At 35.6% G+C, this 13,470-nt stretch overlaps 1 protein-coding gene across 1 annotated transcript; it reads right to left on the bottom strand.

Moving 5' to 3' along the window:
• Positions 1 to 234: 234 nt before the first annotated feature.
• Positions 235 to 9,812, bottom strand: LOC101989004 (serine protease inhibitor Kazal-type 12). Its single transcript, XM_005356377.2, has 5 exons — positions 9,783 to 9,812; positions 2,564 to 2,678; positions 908 to 933; positions 525 to 652; positions 235 to 283 (listed from the first exon to the last, which is right to left on the bottom strand). The coding sequence occupies exons 1-5, from the start codon at positions 9,810 to 9,812 to the stop codon at positions 235 to 237; spliced, it is 348 nt and encodes a 115-aa protein (XP_005356434.1).
• Positions 9,813 to 13,470: the final 3,658 nt, after the last annotated feature.

The following is a 13,470-nucleotide window of genomic DNA, read 5'->3' as shown; positions in this document are numbered from 1 at the left end:
TATTCTGTTTAGTTTTCAAGTTTCTTATTTCATATTGAATTGTGTAACAGTTCACCTAAATTAATTAGCGACACTTTCATTGGTTTAGAAATGTTACTGATATAACTTTATTAAAATTTTGTCTTGTGCATAATAACTGGCCACAAGCACATTGCCATGGAGATTGGGCAATAGAGAATACACATCTTAATGTAAAAATTAATCCAGAGGTGCACCCGTTGTTGTGCAAAAGAATCAGCATTTCCCTTCATGTTTGAAACCAAGTTTTCCAAAACTTCTTTCCCTGAAAGAAAAGAGATGATGTTCAGAGATAAAGTGCAATAGAAATGGGTTAATCCAGGCTGAGTAAAGGAGGCAAAGATTGGTTTTCTAGGTTTAAGATTGGGAGACAAGACAATCATATTACTTTATTTCATATACAATTAACTCTAATGAAACAGTAAATTATTAATAAACTATTCATGGACGCCTACACCACTGGACCCAACCAAGAACATCATGCTATCAGAGGCCCATTTGCTCACATGGCTGTTCGGCAGAATTCACAGCGGTTTTGGTAAGTTTTTCCATCGGTGCCACACACTGGTTTGTGGATCTTGGGGCATGATTTTGCATCAGTACCCAGTGTCTTCTCATAGTTTCTGCAAAAAGCCTGTAAATTAAATGAAGTATTTTTTTATATTTCATTTCTTACAGAATGGAGAAATAGCGTTACATACCTCAAAATTCCTTGAAGCATACTTATGTTCTGTTATGAAAGTGAAAATACACTGAAAAGAGAGCAAAACCCCTAGAATGGCAGCCTTTCTTGTTAGCAGTTTGCTTGGCTTCCTTCCGCCTCTTCTCTGGGCTATGTGGTGCACTTGTTGGGGTGGAAATGTCTGCAGAAGGAACTAGAGGCACATACCTGAAAACCTCCTTGGCTCACAGCATCTGCAGGGCAAGAACAGACGCCAATAAGTCACACTTGATGACCACATTTTCTAGCTGCAGCTGATCACAGTCATCTCCTGTCACCTCCATTTTGCTTTGTGGATGGAGAACTACACCAAGACACACGGCTTGTTAACTTCACAGGAGTTAACTGCCAGAGGTAGACTGTCCTATGCATGGTTAGGACAACATTGCTCTCACTATGTTTGCGCTTTATGTACTTTTATGCAATTATGTTTTCCACGTTTTGATTTTTCAGATAGCAAGCCTCTCCATGGAGAAATGAAGAAAAAAGCTTGAGCTATTCTTTGTTGAATACAGGTATATATTGACTTGGAAATCTCTGACTTAAAAGTTTGGAAAGGATAGTGATATAACAAAAACACTAAATAAATTTTAAATAAATTCAATATGAATAATTGTAATTTGTCAGTTTTGATTCTCATAGCTCCTTCTATTGTGGGAATTATACATTTAAGTACTGCATTAAATCTTATATGGATCAACTCATATAACAATCCTATTTTTAAAGCTGAGGAAGGCTGTGAATGATTGCACATACTTTTAATTCCAGAGCACAGCTGAGGAAACAGGTAAACCACTGAGAATTCAAATCTTGGTCTACCTAGCAAATGCTAGACCAGCAAGGCCTGCACAGTTAGACCCTGTCTCAAGAAAACAAAACAAAATAATCCAAAACCAAAAAAACAATGAAAAGGCCACAAACAGAAAACAAAACAAACAATAACAACAAAGATAACCAGCAAACAAAGTAAGGAAATGGAGTATTGGGACAAGTATTTGGCTAAGTATTAATACTTGTATTTATAAATGGCAGAATAAGGAATATAATCTAGACTTGTTAGGATCTGAAGCCCGTGTGCTAGGTAGCATTTTGTTGTTGTGGTTGAAAGATAAATCCGTTCATGTGAGCCTCCTTTCTTCCATTAACATCAGACAAACTAGCAGGCAGAGCACTGGACTGACATATTCAGTATGTATAGGTGTGGTAGGAGAATGAACATTGGAAACAAGTCTTGGACTGTCAGCCCTGGGCTCTTTCTACTCTCCGACATCATCACAATGTTCCGTGTCTCCCACTCCTTTGCTCCTTCTCCCTTTCTCTTCCTCTAATTCTCTCTTTACTTTGTTTGCTAAGAGGGTAAAAAAGAATGACTCAGATTTTTATGCCATTTCCCAGAAGAATGCTGATAGTTGAAGCATATTAAATAAGAATTTCTTAAAGAAGATGTTTTAGGAGAATTTCTCGTGTCGATATCAAAGTTCCCCTAAAGATGGAAGCTTAATTTTAACCAAATGTCTTTTTTGGTGGCCCACACATAGCAACGCAAATGGGCTACAGTTCCAAAGTCGGACTTTGGGAGCCTATGAAACCTAAAACTATCCTTCTCGTCCTGGACAGCATGAAACTAATATTGGAAATGAAGAAAAGTGCTTTAAGCAGAGAACTATAGTAAAAGTAAAAATAGCTTATTTTCACTAAAATTCCACTGAAATGGAAAGGCCATCATTCACCATCGTTATCATCATCATAGAAAACAACACTGGAATCCAACTGCTGGCATCAGTCAGTCTGGCCCAGAAGTCTGCTGCATTGATTTGCACTCACCTGCAGAGAGGAGCAGACAGGCCAGGCTGATCAGGAGCAGAATGGTGCCTGCTGGCTTCATGTTGCTGAGGACTTCAGGGTCTGAGAAGACAGAAACGCTGATGGAATGTACACTCTGTATGATGCTCCCCGGTTGTATTTATAAGTGAATCTATACGTGCGAATCTAAGTACCTATACATTGTCACTCAGCCACAACCTCCACCCCTATTATGCAATAGATTTCTCTAAAGAATAGACACTAGACACCAAAGAAAGCTATTTCAGGCCCTTTCCAGTCAAGAACAATAATCAAAAATGATGTTTAGGCATAATGAAGTATATTGTAAATAGCACACCCAACGATTCTCCTGGGCACCGCACGGTGATAATTGCAATCAAATCCTTACCTTGCAATTTATATATTTCGGGCTTGTCTGTAACAAAGCCTCAGGGCCACAAAGCTAATAACAGCAACCTGGAATAGAGTCTGAATAATTTGTGTATAATATTAATAGGGTTTGGCACCATAACTATGAGGAAACGAAAAATGTTGATGTGAGGATTTTTGGGTTCAAGGGATATATTAAATACAAGAAGAGTACAACTTTAATGATCATTGGTACAAATAGACATTGGAGGTGGATAGGATTTACAAGGCTGCTTCTTTCAGTTTCTGGATTTTAGGCAGTGTCTGCATTATGATTGCTAGTTACTATTTTTTTTAATCAAATCAGTATTTTATGTCAGTTTTAGGCATTAGACATAGTTGCCTTTCTTTTTCCTTCTCAAACACACTACACACTTTTCATACTTTTTATTTTAACTCTTTTGCTTTTATTGTTCTAAGAGAAATATTTTTGGACTAGAAACTTGATTCTGATTTTTGTATTTTATAAGCAATATAATAAAGTATTGTTATGATGTTCACCTAATCAAGAGCTGAGTAAGGATGACAATAGACATTCCAAACTGGATGGGGAAAACACCCCAAGACCTCATGCAACTGAGAAATGCTAAGAGCAGAAGAACTAGTATTCGCTAGGGAAAAGAACACCAACTAGTAATCCAGTACTAAGTGGTCAGGCTTGAAAACATATGTACAAGAAGTATTATACAGACTGAGCAGGTTACAGTTAGGAATATGAGGCATATATAAGCCTTTACACATGCAATAACAATTAATGAGCCACAAGGCCATGAATTGAAAACTGTATATATGGGAGGGCTTTGAGGGAGGAAAAGGAAGGGAGAAATGACTTAATTATCTTATAATCTCAAAAAGAAAAGAAAAAAGAAATATAGGTTTAGATATTACCTTCATAAGAAGAGTTCCCTGACTATTCGCAAAACTCTCATCTTAAATAAAATTGATGTTTTCTATTGTATTCAACATACCTTTAAAGGTCTAAAAACACCATTTTGTTGAAATTTTCATTACAGGCTTGCCAATAACCAAGCAGACATTTACAAGTTTAGGGCCATCCAAGCTGGGTTATAAGTCATTACATTCTTCTTCCTGTGTCTGCACAACTATACAATGTCTTGCAGGTACATGCATATAGACAGCAACTTGCAAGTGGAGAACAATAAAGATTCCTTTTCTGCCTTCCAAAACAATAACTAGCCGCTGATAATTTCATATTTATTTAAACGTCGAAAATAGAACACAGAAACATCTTTATAGAACTTAAATTCTCCAGTCTTTTTTCAAGTACTTAAACTTGAAACCTATGGATTCAAGGTAATTACTGAACTCTGGAAATTTAAAAATGAGCAAAAGAAGGTGGCATGAAACATTAAAAAAACAATTAAAACTATATATAGACTGGTAAAAAAAACACTGAAAAGAGTTTACTGGAAATAGTGTGTAGGAGTTTTGGCCAAGAGGTAGTAATGACTGAATTCTTGGCCTTGGGGGTTATTAGAAGAACTTGAGGCACTTAAACCCAGTATTCTGAGATGAACTAATAAGAGAAAATAATTTAAAAAATTAAAATATAACTTTGTAAATTTTTTTTTTTGGTCATGGGAGTTTGTTTCCAGGGACATGCACAGGCTGGTCAAATGCTCCTCCACCAAGTTCCATCACTGATGAAGGTGTGGTCTTGGTAAGGAGGGTAATTAAGGGTTAGATTTAAATGCAGAGAAAAACCTGACTATAAAACGTATTCTTGGCTATTTTATGTTTCTCTTTGCTTCTGGAGTCCATTAAATTCACTGTTAACACCATATGGCACACTACCCTTCTCTGGAAGTATGTTTTATACTTTGGATCTCTCGATTATTTTTGTATCTGCTTAGCAGGCTTCATTCTTCTTATGCATTCTCAAGCAGATAGGGTAATTCACTTAATAATTCTGTCTATAAATTACATTATATGGGTTTTTCTGCCCACTTTATATAAGTGATATTTTTGAGATAAGAAAGCATTTTTCCCCTTTCTTTAGAAAACTGAGCATGTGGATTTTATTTGGATTGAAAGTAGATATTTCTGTATTTGTATCTATACTTTTCATTTTTTCAGTCAAATTACTTGAAAGTAGTCTTTATTTTCTGAGATCTCCTTGAAGACTTTCTTAGATGCATACAAGATAATGTTGATCCTAAGCCGATGTTGCTGTATCACAGAAACTCTGTATCTCAAGATCTAGATGCTATGTATTATGTAGTTTTACATTCTGGCCAGTGGATTGTAAAATAATTTCAGTTTTGTGTGAGTGTTTGAGAAGTTATTCTCTGTGTGTTCCATTTGGGCAGTTCTTTTCTTAGTCTTCTATAGCTTCTATTTCTATTTAAATTTGATGATGATGATGATGATGATGATGATGATGATGATGATGATGATGATGATGATGTGTCTGATGCTTGTTTGTATGCCTCTAGAGATGAGGGAATTGCTTTGAAGAGTCAGTTCTTTCCTTTCACCTGTGTGTGGGCTCTGGTGATAGAGCTCATATTATCAGGCTTGTGTGGCAGTGTGTTTACCACTAATCCAATTAACCAACCTGACTCCTAGAGGTTCCTAATATAGCCATGGTGACCAGTGTTTAACAGAGGACTGGAGAGTGCTTCTCTGCAGATCTCCTGAGCTCTATACTCTGCCCTGTGGACTCCAGATGCCTTCTTCTCCCTCATGAGAATACATACAGGGCACTACTGGGAACTCTCTCCTAATTCTCTCACCAGGGAAAACCATAGGACATAAATAGCTTCTTTGTCTTGGTTATTGTATGAAAGACAATGTGTTATGTATTTTGTCTGGAACATTAATTGCTAACCTCCTATTAGTATCTTCAGTACTCCAGTCTTTTTTTTTTTTGTCTTTGTTAGTGCTTCCAAAAAGCTTTTACCAATTATGTAAAACAACTCTTTTGGGGGTGAGATTGTAACTCAGTAGTAAAGTATGAATTTAGCTCATGAGAATTCCTGAATTTGATTCTGGCACTAAAAATAAAACAAAAGGAAGCCATTATTTTAATGTTTACACTTAATTTGTTTCTGTTAGGGAATTAAACATCAGTAGAGTTTTGTTAGATCTTAAAACTGCTCAGGGATGTCACGCCACTAATTCCCTGGGACTAAGACCTGCAGCAGAGAAATGGTCAAATTAGAGATGAGATTAATCGACTATTTACATGGAGTAAAATTGTGAACTGAAATCTCACACAAATCTCATTTATTACTCCTTGGTATCTTTGAAATTCAAACCACATATAACCCCTCTCTTTCTCTTTCTGCCTTTCTATCTCACACATACATACTACACATACATAACATGATACATATGACACACATATGCATATGATAATCATCATCACATGTATTTGTAAATGTGTTGTTTTAGAAAAACATTTATAGATTCTTGCTCTAAAATGCATATATCATAACAGTTTTAAAAGCACACTTTAAAAATAAGAATTATGCTGAAGGACATATGCAAGAGGTAGTGGTTATGAAGTTTTGAATATGTTTCTGGAAATCCAGGCAAAAAAGAGGAAAATAGCATGTTAAGTAAGCTTAGATTGACTGAAAGAGAAAAAGTATAGCTCCCATTCTCGTACTTTGGGTCCTAACAGTTTTTATAGTGAAGTATAGCAACCACATAGCAAAATACAGAAAGCTGCGAACAAACACATGCGTCTACTTCCCTCATTTACTAGGAGTTGTTAACCATTTTCAAAAGGACTATTTATTTAAAATTCTAAAAAAAATATGGCAAATTAAAATGTGGAGAAGCCAATAAAGGGCCAACGCTCTCATGTGGAGGTCAGAGGACAGTTTATGGATTCAGTGTTTCCCTCCTTCAGCCTGTGGGTTTCTGGGACTGAACTCAGGTCATCAGGGGTGGTAGCGAGTATTGAGTATCATTGCAGGATGAATCATCTTCCCACATGGAAATTGCAGATTCAAAATTGTCAGCTCTGAAACACACACACACACACACACACACACACACACACGTAATGTTAAAGAGAATGATCTGGTTGTATTTTAGAAATACATGTGTATATACATCTACACATATGTATGTAACAACAATGATTGATGAAAGAAGCCATGAATTTGAAAGAGCAAAGGGGTATATTGGAGGACTTGGAAGGAGAAAAGGGAAGGGAGAAATCTCAAACAATAAAAGAAATAACTTGAAAACCAACGCTGAGGTGCACTGACAAAAACAAATGTAACAAATGCGTGAGTCACAAATCGCTTGTGATTCCAAATTCACATGAATGAATGCTGCCAATGAGGAAATTCCCCCAAAAGGGATGGCATTCTCTATGGTTCTAGCTACGTGACTTCTGGGAAAGACATCGTGATAGAGATAATAGATGAAACTAGTGGTGCCCAGAAGTTCAGAAAGGGAAGGAGAGTGAGGAAGAGACACAGAAGAAGGGCAACGGAACCATTTTGCATGGAATTTTAGGATGCATGCTTAAACGTTTGTCAGCTTCCAGAGGAAGTTGCAAAGAGATATACACGATGTACACCATTGTATTAGATCAATAGTGTGCCAATTTTGTCATCTGTTGTGACGAATGGACACGTGAGGGAGGAGGTCGAGTAAAATTTACAGAAGGTCAAATGTGAGAATTCCGGCATTCCTACTTAATTCTGTATTATCCCTAGAATTCTTTAAACTATTTTACTAATGTTTGGATGAAGAAGAGCATAAATGTAGGAAAATAAGAAAAATAAAATGCTAATTGTTAATTTGATCAATGTACACTGCATGAATTAAAACCTCAAAGCTAAAAGTAAAATTGATACACACTTGTGAAAAGTTAAACTAAAAACTTTAAATAAAATAAACTTAAAAACAAACATGACACTTATATACAAGTTTTGTGCAGCAGGTGAGTACATAGCAAAATGGTCTCTCAACTGAGTACATACCAGGATAGTCTCTCAATTGAGTACATAGCAGAATCATCTCTCAATTGAGCACATAGTAGGACTGTCTCTCAACTGAGTACATACCAGGATCGTCTCTCAATTGAGTACATATCAGGAGCATCTCTCAATTGAGTACATATCAGGATTCCCTCTCAAACTGGAAGTTATCTCCTTCATACCAATCATTAGAAGACCGTCTTCATATAGTCACACACAGATTGTATTTTACAGTGTGTGTAGACACTTCATATGGTTTATATTTATTCACTTTCCCCGAAACTAAATTAGTGGTCTCTAATTATTATGACATTGAGCAGTAAAGTATATTGAACATTACTAAATTCTGACTCAGCTCATCATTCCTGTTAGAATCTAAATAAAAACACTCCAAACACAATTTCTTCCAGGGACTCTGGAGAGAGTATATTGACAGACTGTTTATAGTACAGATTTACATACTGCATTTATGGAGAGGACAAAGGCTTTCCAACCGCATTCCATCTAGAGTTCATTAATTTATGCCAGAGAATGAAATTAGAATTTTCATGAGAATTCAAGTGAATACTCTCTTCTATAAGTTTTAAAAATTATTTCTTCTATAAGACTAACATAATTACATAATTTACCCCTTCTTTTCTCTTCTTCCAACCTATATACCCCTTCCCGGTCTTCAAGCTCATTTCTTTCATTCATTGTTGTTGCATAGAGATACGTTTTGTTATTCTTGATCATCTAGACTACACATTGCTATCACTCTTTGTGTTTTACAATGTGTTATTTCTCATAAGGAGCACAGTGCAATAGCTTCCGCAGAGCAGGGAGGTACACTGCTTATTACTAAGTAGAGGCCACGTTCTCTTTTCCCATTGTAGGATTTTAAGAACAAAGACTAATGTTCTTAGAGGAGTGGGGATTGACTCATACTTGAAGTGGTGAGAGACTCTACACTTTCATTCATATGAAAGAGTACAGAGGTTTGCAGCAACTTCCAGAAATTAACCTATAATTAATTATGACGCTTAAAGGAAGGGCTTAATGCTTCTTTATATTCAGTAAGAGGGTGTTTAATGGTGTCTGCCTAAGTCTATTAAATTTCAAAGCATTGCACATCCAAAATATTTATTGCAGAAAAATAAAGTGGCTTTTATTGGATTAACAGGGTTTAATTTTTTTCATAATGATAATTTAAGAGAGCTATGTTTAAGTCAAATTATTCACAGGAAAAGTAAAATAACCCTCAATGTTTCCATACGCTGCTACTCTGGCTTGAAACGTGTGTGATTTCTGACCCTTCCTGCTGAATGGTTTTTTCAAATAGCCGTGTAGTATTGTCACTCTGTGAATGGGAACCACACCATTTTCTATGTGCTTCATGTTTACCTCTTGTTCTCTCTGAAGACTTTAGATGATTTCCAATTTTCTTGTATTATTTAATAACACATTTGCCAAAATTTGTTTAGCCATGTGTGTTTAATATTTCTCTTGGGGTTGTCTCCTTGCTCTTCGCAAAAAGAAAAAAAAAAGCAAATAAGCTATCTTTTTCATTACACATATCAATTCAAGTTCCCACTCCTCCCTCCTCCCATTCCCTCTACATATCCTGCCACCCTACCCCCATCCAGTTCTCAGAGACAATAAGGCACATTGCTTTGTGGAAGGTCCAAGGCCCTACCTACTATATGTAGGCTGAGCAAGGCTTCTATCCAAAGAGAATAAGTTCCCCCAAAAGCCAGCACAAGCAGTAGGGATAAATCCTGGTGTCATTGCCAGTGGTTCCCCAGTCTGCCCCAACCATGTAACTGTCAACAACATTCAGAGGGGCTAGTTTGGTCCTATGCTCTCACCTTCCCCTCTTTGGCCTGGATTAAATCCATGTTTGTATTTTCTTTTAGACCATTGATTGTTTCTAAACAGAAAAGTGTTTGAAATCTCCATCTGACATATTTGACCTATTGTAGAACGTTTGAGTTCATCAGCTAAAGTTTTGTGCTCTTTTTTAAGGGGAGTCATTTTTGCTTTGAGTTTCACTTTTATTGATTCCTGAGTGGTTATTGGCACATCTGTTGATTGGAATGCCTCTTCTGGATTTTGAAGAATTCTGTTTTTATAGATCAGATTACTCTTCAACTTCAAATTCCCAATACCACTCAGTAATGAGAAAACATGGTGTTCAGAGGACTCGCTCCATCATGGTAGGGAAGAAATGGCAGGAGGAAGATGGGTTGCTGGATACACTGTCTTCACAGTCAAGAGGCATAGTGCTATTGATAAACTCATATATGTGCTATTTTTAGAGAATTGGTTAGTTGTCACTATTAATAATGTGTTATTTCAATCTCTGTATTACTATTTCCTAGGACTTTATTTTATATTTTTGCATCTTTTTTTCTTATGCTTGCATGCACACTTCCCTCAAAGAATTCTTTCCACTATTTTTTCTGCAACACTCCTTCACTAAAGTTTAATCATTGATATACCAAACAGCTTTTTCATGCAAATATGTTAGAAAAAAAACCTGATTACTAAGAAAGATGTAACTTGGCAACAATGAGAGTGAGCAGTAAAAATTTCCAAAAGCAGTTAATGATTTCAACTTTGGCATAATCTGTTCTTGGCAATGTTCCCCTTCTGATCTAATGGTATGATGGAAGACATGAGAACTGAGATAAAATGAATTCAATATTTATTTTCTTTAGAACACGGAGCACAAGTCATACTTGAAAGAGTATACTTTGTCCTGAACATCACACAATGGAAGACTTTTCTTTAGCAAAACAAACTGATGTATTTTATCTTAATAGCTTAATCTGTCTTTGTGTATGAAGGTATGTGATTTTCAATTTAAATATTTTTCCATTGAAAAACTTTTTAAAAATATACTAATAATGAAGTAATTTTTAAAATTGTTTTGATATTTTTCAGTTATGAAGCTATTTTATAGAGAACACCCAGACATATGGCTTATGACATTATGTAATTATTTTAAATGTGTTTAAGATATGACAAGTTTTCATATGCCCATGCATAGAAATAAAAACTAGATTGAAAGATTACACATGAGGCACTCTATGTGTGCAAATGCATGTATCTTTTAGCCAATTTTCAGTATCGATACAAAGCTATCACCGCAGTCTATGTGAATATTAAATTCTTAGAACTTAACTCATTATCCATAAGCAAATCTGAACCTTTGATTTCTTTCCTCCAGTTTTTTCTCCTTCTTGACTTTAGTAAGCAACTTTCTACCCTTGTATTTATATTTGCTTGACTTTTATATTGTTTGTATTTGCTTGACTTTTCCTAAGAGTCCACTTGGATATTTCCTTTCAACTGTGGCTTAAATTAAATTGCAGACAACAGTGCCTATGTATGTCATAGTGAAGACTGTTAAGAGTTTATCTTATTAACATCAAAACCATGAAATTGATAAATGTATACAACCCTATAATCCCGCATTTTGATTCCAAATACTTGACTACCTTTTCTTTATAAGAAATACAACTTCTTGTGCTATTTGTTCTTATACATTTTCTTTACATTCTCAAAAATAGTTTAGAACCAGATGGTAAGTGTTTTTTTCTCCCTTCTTTCAGATCCAGCACATGAAATGAGCTATAGAATACATGATAGAGCTAAGATACAGGTTAGAGACTTGCTTGAGGGAAGAACTAGAGCAGAAGATGATGTGAGAAATGTTCCTGGAAGGACAGGATCATGGATGGAAGGAGTCTTCAGTGTGAGGATAATAGAGATGGACCTGTAACAGCTAGAGGGGAAGGTCCCAGTGAGAGACAGACGTGGATGTTCCTTAGAAATAGCGTTCCATAGAAGCGCTATGATTGTGTTAGCAAACGTCACAATGTGTTCGTGTGTTAGATATAGCTAAATTATATTGCTGAGCAAAGAAAAATCAGCTTACAGGCCACAAACCCAGAGAAATTAGAGAGCAAAGAGGACCCTAAGAAAGACACATATGGATCTACATAGGAAGGTGAAAAAGACAAAATCTCCTGAGTAAATTGGAAGTGTGTAAGTCACGGGACAGTGTAGAAGGGGAGAGGAGAGGAAGGGAAGGTATTGGAGAAAAATGTGTAGCTCAATAAAAAAATAAAAAGGAATCAAGATTCACATTGTGCTGCATTGGCAGAAGGCTCACCCTCTCATCACTGTGTTCCAATTATAATATATATAGCTATTTTTGTGTAAAAGGATGATGATCTCTAGATATTGAAATGTATGCCAATATGCTTTTCCTTGCATAATATAAATGATATCTTGGATCGTTATCTAGTCACTCATAACACTTGTGTCTGGCTAGCTTTTATTTGATTATATTCATGAAAAGTAACTTCTACATGTCTCAAATGTATTTGAGATTTTAATTGCACTTTTACACTTATTAATCGAGCTGGAGAACAAACACAGGATCTTGTTCATTCTGAGCTAGTGCTCTACTACTGAGCTAAATCTTCTGATACAAGTCAGACATATGATCTTAACATTCATAATAAAAAACATATATTGTTCATTAATGTCAAAGCCAAAGTCTAAACAATAACCACCATGCCACACATTTTGGGCACATTGTTCTCTGTCGTGGTCATCTGTTGTTTATCTACTCAACAAAATCTCCCTCAGCCCCACTGTCTCAAATGGAACAAACTAGGTATGCATGAGCCACAAGGACTGTGGCCTTGCTTCTGCCTTTGCTTTCCTTCAGGACATTTTTTTGGGCAAGTCTAGCACCTCCAGGTCTTCCCAGGAAGAGTGCCTCTAACCACCAAACATAATATTGCCATTGGTTACCACTCCTCCCTAAGAATTTTTTTACCGATATTTTATTTTCAGATGCTACTCACTATTTTTCCTGTAGCACATAATACATCTCATCTCACTATGTTTTAGTTATCATATTTATTGCTTCTATTTTTACTTTATTTTTCCATTATTAAATGCAAGTTCAATAAGTTATTGAAGAATTATTGGTTCTTACTACTTCCATTTAAATGTGTTTTCACTCACAGAATGTACTCAGAACAGCATCTATTCCAAATTGGGCACCCAGGAAAAGGCTTTTAACAGAGTGACAGTTATTGCTTTGAAATGAATCTTGATATGCGGTTAAGTGCAATTTTCCTTAGGAAGGCACTATTTACAAATATCACATTCTCATGCGTTAAAGTATTCAAATGACTGGTTTCAAAGACTTCCATGCTGATTTCTCAGATTGAGATGAACTTGTACACTATGATTGTAGGTTTTCATAGAATGGAGTAGCTAAATGGAATATGACTGCCTTATTAAAAGGATTCTTGTAATCTTTAGTTTTCTTTTAATTGGAACGGATTTCTTTTAGTTAATAACTAAATTTCTGTAAGCCTTTGAATTTCTAATGATTTATACATTTTCCCCATTTTACAATGAAGTTCACTTTTCATTAAGAAATTTTTCACATATTCTTTATTGAGTAATCAACATTTGTTAAATATTCACTGTTTATCTTGAGCATTTTTAAACTTCTCATTTAGAGTG

Source organism: Microtus ochrogaster, chromosome 18 (genome assembly GCF_000317375.1).
Source record: "Microtus ochrogaster isolate Prairie Vole_2 chromosome 18, MicOch1.0, whole genome shotgun sequence".
Classification (NCBI taxonomy): Eukaryota; Metazoa; Chordata; class Mammalia; order Rodentia; family Cricetidae; genus Microtus; species Microtus ochrogaster.
Note: the sequence above shows the minus strand (reverse complement) of the source record. Positions and strands in the feature narration are given on the sequence as shown.